This window comes from Saimiri boliviensis, chromosome 9, assembly GCF_048565385.1.
Source record: "Saimiri boliviensis isolate mSaiBol1 chromosome 9, mSaiBol1.pri, whole genome shotgun sequence".
Taxonomy (NCBI): domain Eukaryota; kingdom Metazoa; phylum Chordata; class Mammalia; order Primates; family Cebidae; genus Saimiri; species Saimiri boliviensis.
The window spans coordinates 63,652,401-63,663,018 of NC_133457.1; the positions used below are offsets into that span (position 1 = coordinate 63,652,401).

General features: G+C 44.3%; 1 protein-coding gene across 3 annotated transcripts in view; it reads left to right on the forward strand.

Moving 5' to 3' along the window:
* The window catches only part of XYLB (xylulokinase), a 60,597-nt gene extending 52,663 nt beyond the window's left edge, over positions 1–7,934 (forward strand). For all 3 annotated transcript variants that reach the window (XM_074406046.1, XM_039461998.2, XM_074406047.1), the window contains one exon: positions 1,070–7,934. In XM_074406046.1, the coding sequence (XP_074262147.1) occupies positions 1,070–1,147 (78 nt within the window). In that variant the 3' untranslated portion in view covers positions 1,148–7,934. The remainder of the gene's footprint in view (positions 1–1,069) is intronic.
* The last annotated feature ends 2,684 nt before the right edge of the window (positions 7,935–10,618 follow it).

A 10,618-nucleotide genomic window follows, 5' to 3' on the forward strand; every position in this document is an offset into this window, starting at 1 on the left:
TCATCAGGCACAGTGACTCCTCCTGGGCGTGCCTCCTGCCTGCTGAGTTGTTATGGGAGATACTCTTGCGGGGCATGAAGTTCTGAAGCCAGGGTCATTCTTGCCTCTGTACGATGTGGATCTCAACTCTGTGCCTAGGCTGTAACCTGGTTGGGAGGCAAAGCGGCCCCCTCCTGAACAGCCGTGGAACCGCCGTGTGGACCGCTACACGGTCTTCCATTGGAGAGGAGCACCTGCCGCCACTGTGTTCTCCAGGCTGTCCTCTCTTAGCTCATGGTGGTCTCATACGTCTGAATGTTTAGTGGTATCAAAGAAGACCCTTGGTGGACTTGGCATCCTACATTTAGGACTATTTCCTTAGGAGAGCTTCACTGAAGTAGAATAACTGGGTCCCACACTATGGCCTCCTTAATACATAAAGTCAAGTCTGGCCAGGTGCCGTGGCTCATGCCTGTAATCCCAGCACTTTGGGAGGCTGAGGCGAGTGGATCACGAGGTCAGGAGTTCAAGACCAGCCTGGCCAAGATGGTGAAACCCTGTCTCTAATAAAAACTACAAAAATTAGCCAGGCACAGTGACAGGCACCTGTAATCCTAGCTACTCAGGAGGCTGAGGCAGGAAAATCACTTGAACCCAGGTGGTAGAGGTTGTTGCAGTGAACCGAGATCGCACCACTGCATTCCAGCCTGGCGACAGAGCGAGACTCCATCTCCAAAAATAAAAATAATAATAATTTTTAAAAGTCAAGTCTATTTCCAAAAGAGTTGTACCACCAACTTTCACCAGCTATTTCTAGGTACTTTCACCAGAATTTTTTTAAAAAAACTTGTAGATTTGATCATAAACATTGGTTTCTTGTCATAATTTATGGTTTAAGAAAATCTTAAACTATAGGTTTGAGAAGTACTAGCATTTCCTCTTTTGTGAATTGATGCTTGCTTTCTTTTGCCCAGCAAAAAAGTTAAATTGCAAGTAAATGGGATTTAAAAATTTTAAATTGCAAGGTGCAACCAGATGTAAGAGGCATTTCCTGCCTCCCTGTTCTAAACTGCTTTTTCTGCTCTTCTAGGTCTATGAGGCCCTCCTCCCCAAGTTCGCCAAACTTGAGCAGAGAATCTTGTCTCAGACCCGGGGGCCTCCAGAGTGAACAGGAATCCATCCTTGTTGCCCCTGCCTGCCCAGATTTACTGACCCCACTTGGAGACATGGCCTGCACAGCAGGGCTCCCTTCCCTGCTCTGAACAGCTCCTCCTGCCCATGCTGACTCCTTGGAGTGTCCGGCCTCGGCACATCTGCCTGAAGATAGATAGGCACTTGTGCCCTTGTGTTCCAGGGCAGGAAAGCATCTCTCTTGTCCTGTCTTTCATCCCAGGAGACAGGACAACACTGAGACTGGGATATGTCCAATAAAAACCATGACTTTTCCCCTCGAAGAGGCAGAATTAAAGCTGATCCAGGGACTCAAATCAGCAGACTGGGGGAGACAAAGCCCTCTCTCACTCCCGACCTCATCCTTTCTCTTTCTCCAACCCTGACTCTCTGCTCACTCCTCCCAAACCATGACCCACAGCCACCCCCACCCCATACCTTGATCCTACTGTCCATCCTCTCCCCTAATCCACACCCCACAGCCCCTTCCCTCCCATGCCCTACCCTCCTCGTTTCAGCTGTCTGAGATGCCTCCCAGGGCTTCTCTTACCCACCCATGCTCACCCTCTCCATGCTTCCCCATTTTCTCCTTTCAGCATCTCTTCCTTTTCCCTCCTTCATCCCTCCCTCCCCACACTCACCTGGCGTAATTCACTACCTCCCACCCAAACCATGTACCTGGTGGATGTGCTTCCTGTGCCCTCCCTTCGCTCTGCCCACAGATCACTTGAGAGGGGCCATCTCCCAAGTGGCACAGTTTAGAACTTCTCTCCCTTTTTCTCCCTCACTCCCCATCTGTCTCTTCTTACAGTCCGCTTATTGAAGAAATTGTTATCATTTCTCTGGAAGATTTCTCTTTTATTTTGGAGTATTTCATCAGCTGAAAAGTGATTCTCACTTTGAGTTTTCATCCTGTATTTGTATCACGAGTTCCTTTTTCCTTTCTCTGAAACTTATCTGCGGGATTTTGCCACTCTGGGTGAGACCTGGTGGATCAAAGCAGTAGCTAGTGAGGAGTTGAAAGGAAGGGGCTTAGAAATTGAGTGGGACAGAGGCATCACTTCTGATGGAGATGACACCATCTTGAAAGGGAGTGGTGTCTTTTGGAGGCATGGTGGATGAAACAGGGCAAAGGAAGAAAGAGGTTCAAGATAACAGCCCATTAGATACAACAGCGAGCCCAAGATTCCGAAGAAAACAGACAACTCCCCCTATTAGCACCTAGACATTACTTTTTAAAGACATTTTTCATTATTGACCAGGAGAAGAAGGCTGTCTTGGACCGTGAAACAGTAAACTGTAACAAAACACTCCAACATGAATTTGAAAATAAAATAATAGTGGATATAAAAGAACACCACAGATCAGAAATTCAAAAACTCAGAATAAAAATGAAAAAGCTGCAAGCATATGTGAGAAGAGAACTGACTGAACTTGGGAAATAACTTGAACAAAGATAAATCACAGATATGAAGGCTAAATTATAATATATCTTAATGAAAATAGATATGGCCACAAGTACAGTATGGCACATAGGAGGTAGGAGTAAGAAAAGCTATGAGAGCAAAACAAAAACAATATTAAAGGAAGAGCCAAAAAGACTCAGAAATAAAATGATAAAATGGTCAAAGCAAAGGTGATTGAGATAAAATTGAAATTCTTGAAGACAAAAGACAGTAGAATGGAGTTAATATTTAAAATTCAAATACTAAAATTCAAATAAACCCAAAAGAACTTTCTGAAAACAAAAGAAAACCTGAAACTGTGTCTTGAAAGGGTCTATCTTGTTAGGTAGAATGTTGATGCAGAATGATCAGCTGAGACATATCCTACCAACTATACTTTGAAGGCAAAGAAAAAAAACTGAACTTCTAAGCCAAAAGACCTAGTCTCTTACAAAGGAAAGATCTGGTTGGCCTCAGACTTCTCAACAAAGCAAGATAGCAATGGGGCAACTTTTTCAAGGAACTCATAGTGTGAACTAACTAAGGATTTCGTATCCAGCCAAGCTGTCCTTTAACAATCAAGGGTATGGGAAGAAGTTTTAATTAGGAAAGAGCCCTGGGAATATTATACTCACAACTTCTTCCTTAGGATTCTACTAAAAGACAGGCTTCATCCAACCAGGAGATGATTAGGGAAACCTGAGCAAAAGGACTAGAGATGACCGTTGAATGTCTTTTTTTTTTTTTTTTTTTTTTTTTTTTGAGATGGAGTCTCCCTCTTGTTGCCCAGGCTGGAGTGCAATGGCATGATCTCGGCTCACTGCAACCTGCACCTCCCAGGTTCAAGCGATTGTCCTGCCCCAGCCCCCTGAGTAGCTGGGATTACAGGCGCCTGCCACCATGCCCAGCTAATTTTGTGTATTCTTAGTAAAGACGGAGTCTCAGCATGTTAGTCAGCCTGGTCTCAAACTCCTGACTTCTGGTGATCCACCCGCCTTGGCCTCTCAAAGTGCTGGGATTAGAAGTGTGAGCCACCACACCTGGCCTTGAATAACTTTAGTTGTAGATCTGAGGCCAAATGGAAGTGGGGATACGGGTGGAAGAACAGTGTTAGTCCATTCTCACACCATTATAAAGATAGAACCCGGCCGGGCATAGTGACTCACTCCTATAATCCCAGCACTTTGGGAGGCTGAGGCGGGAAGATCACCTGAGGTCAGGAGTTTGAGACCAGTCTGGCAACATGGTGAATCCCCGTCTACTAAAAATACAAAAATTGCCAGGATATGGTGGTGTCTGCCTGTAATCCCAGCTACTCGGGAGGCTGAGGCACTAGAATTGCTTGAAACTAGGGAGCAGGGGTTGCAGTGAGCCAAGATCATGCCACTTCACTCCAGCCTGGGCGACTATGTCTTAAAAAAAAAAAAAAAAAAAGATAGTACCTGACACTGGGTAATTTATAAAGAAAAGAGGTTTGACTCACAGTTCCACATGGCTGGGGAGGCCTCAGGAAACTTGTAATCATGGTGGAAGGTGAAGGGGAAGCGAAGACCTTCATTCACACAGTAGCAGGAAAGAGAGAGCATGCGTGCACAAGAGAGCAAGCAGGGAAAACTGTCTTATAAAACCATCAGATCTCATGAGAACTCACTGTCATGAGAACAGCATGGCGGAAACCACCCCCATGATCCAGTCACCTCCCACCAGGTCTCACCCTCAACACCTGGGGATTACAATTCAAGATGAGGTTTTGGTGGGAACACAAGGCCTAATCATATCAAATAGTATCAAATGGTATATGCTTTGACAAGGCAGAAGTAGCAAAACAAAAAAAAGGAGAGAAGAGGAAAGTACAGGGAGCTACTTGTTGCTTAGGCTGTAGGTGGAAGTCAAAGAATATTAAAGTTGACAAACCAAATATATGAAGTATAAATAAGGAAAAAGGGAGATTTAGAGCATTAAAGGTGTACTATGCTATTAAAAGTACCGGTACAGAATACATGGTATAATCACTAGAATAAAAATGTACATCTCCATCAGGGCTCAAAGAAACAATAATAAAGGCAATAGATCACAGTGAAAAACATGCAGTAAGTGATACAATAAATATATTAAGTCCAAGCATGTAAGTTAAATCAGTGCATGTGAAAGGACTTAACCTATTAAAAGAAAAGGAACTTCAGATTGGCTTACAAACCAGCGTCTTACTGTCTGTTATTTATAAGAGACACATTTAAAATAGTGATTCAGAGAGGCTAAAAATAAAAAGAGAGATGGGCAAAAATAGACCAGGCAAGTAGGACCACAAAGGGCAGAGATTACAATATCCATATCTGACAAAGTAGAATTCAGGAAAAAATAGGCAAGACAATGAAGGATACATTCAAATGCTAAATGCCACAATTCACAGTGAAGATATACTACTTACGAGTGTTACAGCAGCCGCTATCTGGTTTGTCAGCTTTAAATGGTGTTCTTTGGCTCCCACCTATTTCCTGTACAGCAAAGAGCTCTTTGTACTTTCCTCTCTACCTCCTTTTTCACTGTTTCCGTTGTGGTACCTCTGCCTTGTCAAATCGCGTAACATTTGCATAACAAATTATGTGAGGAAAAAAGAAACCTAGAAATAACAGAAAACTTTAACACGCCGCTCCTTCATCCAAGACTGAAGTGAAGGAGACAAAATAGAGTATATAAGGAGACAAGTGATCTAAATAACAGTATCTGTAAAGTAGATGTAATGAGTATATGTTGAACCTTCTACCTTGATAATAAGAGTTACTCTAGGCCAAGTGTGATGGCTCACACCTGTAATCCCTGCATTTTGGTAGGCTGAGGTAAGTGGATTGCTTAAGCTCAGGAGTTCGAGACCAGCTTGGGCAACATGGTGGAACCCCATCTCTACAACAACAAAAGTAGAAAAATTAGCCAGGCATGGCAGCAGGAGCCTGTAGTCCCTAGGAACTTATGTTTCTTCTAGGAATCATAAGATTGTTGTCTCACGCAGCCTGACACACCTGGCATGTCAGTGATTAAACCCATCGGGAGCAATCTCAAAAATAATTGTGAGTGAGGCTTTCGGTACATAGAGCAGACTCCAATTAGATACGTAAAACCCACAGTACACTTTAGGAAGCTATCCTAATGGCATTAACCTGGATTAAAAGGGACTAAATGTTAAAAGACTGAACCCCCAACTTTGTGTGGGCAACAAGCAGGCATAGTTGCTCTTTTAGGCAGTTTCTAGTGCCCTCTTCAGAAGTGGTCAAGGAAACCAGTGGAATGGGGAAGATGCCATAGAGGGTGAAGCCAAAAGCCAAAGAAAACAATAGATTGGCATGCTGCTTCCAGCGTGGCAGACAAACTCTAGCATTGCTTCCAGTGGTCCTCCTGCCTCAGTCTGGTTTCAGTTGCTTAACCTCTCTCAAGCATAGTAACCTACGATCAGTTGACTCAAGTGAACTCACCAAACTCATGGATTTCCTTATATCACCTGTCTTCTTCCATGTGGTTAAATCCACGGTGAGATACCTGTTTGGTGTTGGCATGTTGGCAAGTATTTGATCACAAGAGAAGAAACTTAAAAAAAAAAAAAAAAACACAAACAACCGAACTCCACATTACATCAAGATATGAGAGTTTTGTTTCTTTTTTCACATGAGTTTCTAATCTGGGCGATTCACAAAAGACGAGCTATCTCTGCCTCTCTCAATCTTTCTCTCTCTCCCAACATCTGATGGCAGCCACACTCTGTCCTCCCACCAAAAAGAGAATAATGTGTACCTTTTTTTTTTTTTTTTTTTTTTGAGGTGGAGTCTTGCCCTGTTGCCCAGGCTGGAGTGCAGTGGTGCAGTCTCATCTCAGCTCACTGTAAACTCCACCTCCTGGGTTCAAGTGATTTTCCTGCCTCAGCCTCCTGAGTAGCTGGGACTACAGGTGCGTGCCACCATGCCCAGCTAAATTTTTGTATTTTTAGTAGAGACAGGGTTTCACCATGTTAGCCAGGATGGTCTCAACGTCCTGATCTCATGATTGGCCCACCTCAGCTTCCCAAAGTGCTGAGATGACATGAATTTGTACCTTTTATTTGGTCAGCCCCTTTGTTTTCTGCAACCGCTGTCTTATGCCTTCCGTCAAATCCATCTAGGAGTCTGGTCCCTGACCACCTTTTCAGTCTAACCTACCCCACCAGTCTCAGCAGGGAGGTGCCACAGGTGGCAGAGCAGGAAGTCCCCTGAAAGTCATGGGATGGATGTTGTTTGACTCCTTCAAATCCTGCTGACCTGTCTGGCTCCCATCTGTCTTAAAGAAGCACCTTGTATTCATTTGAGGAATAGCAAGTTGGCTTGGCTCCTGATGAGGGAGAAGTGCTCCACAGTGAATGTGGTAAACACCCAAATGATGTCTCAGGTAGACCTCATAATCCTTGCACTCTGAGCCTCAGAGTGTGGGCTAAGGTTGTACTGGACTGAGCATAGAAAGTCAACACCAAGACAAAAGTATGCCAAATTACAGGGTTTATTATGCCAGCGACCACAGAGGACTCCAGTCTCTCCAACCCATGGCGGGAAAAAGGAGGGTTCCAATGCTTTTTATACCCGAAAAGCCACTTTGGGAGTGGGGGCGAAGAGCGGGGATGGGGCTTCAGACATTCCAAGGGCCAGTGGATTCTGTAACTCATCTCCTGGGTGGAGACGGGGGATCCGGACATTCCGAGGGCTCGGGGACTTTTGTCATTCCGTTTAAGTGGTTTACAGAAGTCAAGATAAACATTAGTTTATACATTATCTGGGTAGGGTGGAATTCACAGACCTGAGTTACTTATTACGAGTCGCAGGAGCCAGGATGGAATTAGATGGGGATGCTTATTCTGGTTATTACCGGTAAGCAAAAGGCTAGCAACTCTGGCAGTTACTGATAAGTAGCATTCTGCAAAGTAAACTAGCAGCTGTATTTACAGAGGCCAAGGCCCGCAGTTATTGTGAGGAGAATGGGGCAGCATCATTTTAAAAATCAGCTTTTTCTTTTATAAAATGGTGTTTCTAATGTTCTAACTTTAGTCTGGCTATGTTACACTAAGAGATGTCATCAATGTACCCAGGAATCACAGACACGTGTTGTTTTGAATCAGATTCTAGAGTGGAATTTGAAACACCGACATGGGTTGGGTCAGTGAGCTTTGCTTTCTTCCTTGCCTCGGGCCATTCCTGTATCATCCTGGCCCCACTGTCAGGATATTGGATCCAAGACAGGACAAATTCACACCAGCCTATGCAGTGTATTTCCAAGAGGTGTCTGTGCGAGATGTTTTAATTTGAATAAAATTTGTCTTGCCAGCTATTATTGTGTTCCTTGTAAATTTCTTTCCCTGACCATGTCCCTTGATGCTCTATGACTACTCAGGGCCAGTGGCATCTTTGTCTACCTTTCTGTGGAAGATGGTACCAAGGTTTCCATTCTCTATGTCTTCGATGGCTTGTTTTAGCTAAGCAGGTCATTGCCTTGCTGGTATGTTTCTGGAAGCAAGACTGAGCACTGTGACTCCTAGATGCGACAAATAGCCCATGTTACTGTGTAGCACAGAGATTCATTTTGATTCGAGGGTCTGTAGATTCCCTCCCGCCTTCCAATTTCAGTGTCTAAAATGCCCTAAACTGTGAACCACCTGGGTATTTGATGAGAGAAGGCTACACATTGCCGTTTCCTTTCTAGAAAACATCCGAGGGTATTGGCTTTGAACTGGTATGAAAAATATTGCTTAACTTTTTGCCAAGTCTCAGGAAAGATCATATTGAGATAATGATCTATGAGAATAGGAAGATTTTACCCCTAAGCTCAGGGAAATCCAAGGCATTTCTATCATGACAGGACCTCAGGCCCCCCAAAATATTTCTCTCAGTGTCCCGTTCTCACACTGAGGAGACCGATGTCTTTATGTTAGGATTGAATGGTGGATTGTGCATGGGTGTAGTAGGATCTGCTTAATATGTCTCTCCTTGTCTGAAATTACTTATATGGAACTTAAAAATGACCAAGTGGAGGTGAAAGACCATCATACCCCTGGTAACTCTGAGGAATTGCGGACAGTTAATTCAGTGTGGACATCTGGAGACTCCAGATGCAGGAAAAACAGAATGTGCTAAATGTTTGTTCTATCTGTTCAGCCAATCATGAAAGATTTATATTATTAGCATTGCCTGTTTTCACTGTATAGCTGTATTTGTATTATCCCCTCTGATTGATTCATCTCAATTGTATAATCTGTCACCAGTTGACTCTGTTGAACTGGTGATCTATCACAGATATTTTCTGCAGTCCCCTTTTCTATTCTTATTGCTTAATGTGAATTGGAGATGGATATCTGATGTCTGTGTCTTGGCATTACCATATGTGCAAGCAAATGATAGCATGAAAGTGAATGAAAAAGTTAATATCATGCTACAACATTGAGAAAAAGAGTTGTTGAGGATATCATATCTCTTAAGATTCTAGGAAGACTCAAGAGCCCATGTTCATATGGCCACTGCATGGTGCTTCCAACACAATTTATGCAAAAGTGCTGAATGCACCATGATGTCTCTCCGTGTGCACTGCGTGTCATGGCCATTTCATACAGGGATTGTTCCATCTCCTTCACCCTCAGCTCATTGTCTGCCCAGTGCACCGAGCATCTGCTGCTCCCTCTCTTCTGCCCCATATGGGGAAGGATGGTTCTATCTCTCTGAGGGGACTGCCCTTTCCTTTCTCTGTCCTTTCCTGGAGCCCTCCCTTTAGAGCCAGCTGGGCTCTGTGGTTTTGGTTCTCTCTAGTGTTTATCTTCAGTCTTCACCCCCCAGGCTCAGCAGGCAGCTGCTGGAAGAGCTCTATGTCTCAGAGGACTCACTGGATGAAGTTATTTGACTCCTTTGACTGAACATGACCTGTCTGACTGCCACCAGCCTTACAGGAGCATCTTGTGCTCATTGGAGGAACAGCTCACCTGCTCTGCTCTGGATGCAGCCTGTGAGTACTCCATCCTGAAGGTCATAAAGCCCCACTCTTCTCCCTTCCAGGCAAGCTCTGTATTTTTTTGTTTCTGTAATTTGTGCAGGCTGAGACATGACATCCCAGCACTTAGATTCTTTTGAGTCTGGCTCTTAGATCTAGTTTTAAACATAGTCATCCAATGTGTGGAACTTTTCTCTTCTCTTGTCCTAGGTGACTCTTCTGTCACCCAGCCCCTTCGCACAAGAGTGGGTTGAGGGCATCAAGATGGTCAGAGTTGGGGAATGGTGAGGAAAAATTGTAAATGCTTGGCTACCAGTAGCTCCGCTTGAAGACTTAAACAATTTTTCAATTTTTAAAAATGTAGTTTATGGCCTGGCACAGTGGCTCAAATCCCAGCACTTTGGGAGGCTGAGGAGGGTGGATCACGAGGTCAAGAGATTGAGACCATCCTGGCCAACACAGTGAAACCCCATCTCTACTAAAAATACAAAAATTTGCTGGGCGTTTGGCACGCACCTGTAGTCCCAGCTACTTGGGAGGCTGAGGCGGAAGAATCTCTTGAACCCGGGAGGTGGAGGTTGCAGTGAGCCGAGATTGTGCCACTGTGCTCCAGCCTGGTGACAGAGCAAGACTCCATCTCAAAAAACAAAAAAAGTATTTGACTTTAAGTTCTGGGATACATGTGCAGAGTGTGCAGGTGTGTCACACAGGTACAGATATGCCATGGTAGTTTGCTGCCCTTATTGATCGGCCCTCTATGTTCCCTTCCCTCCCCCACCACCCCTCAACAGGCCTTGATGTGTGATGTTCCCCTCCCTGTGTCCATGTGTTCTCATTGTTCAACTCCCACTTATGAGTGAGAACATGTGGTATTTGGTTTTCTGTTCCTGTGTTAGTTTGCTGAGGATGATGGCTTCTAGCTTCATCCATGTCCCTGTAAAGGACATGATCTCATTCCTTTTATGGCTGGATAGTATTCCATGGTGTGTATGTGCCACATTTTCTTTATCCAGTATCATTGATGGGCATTTGGGTTG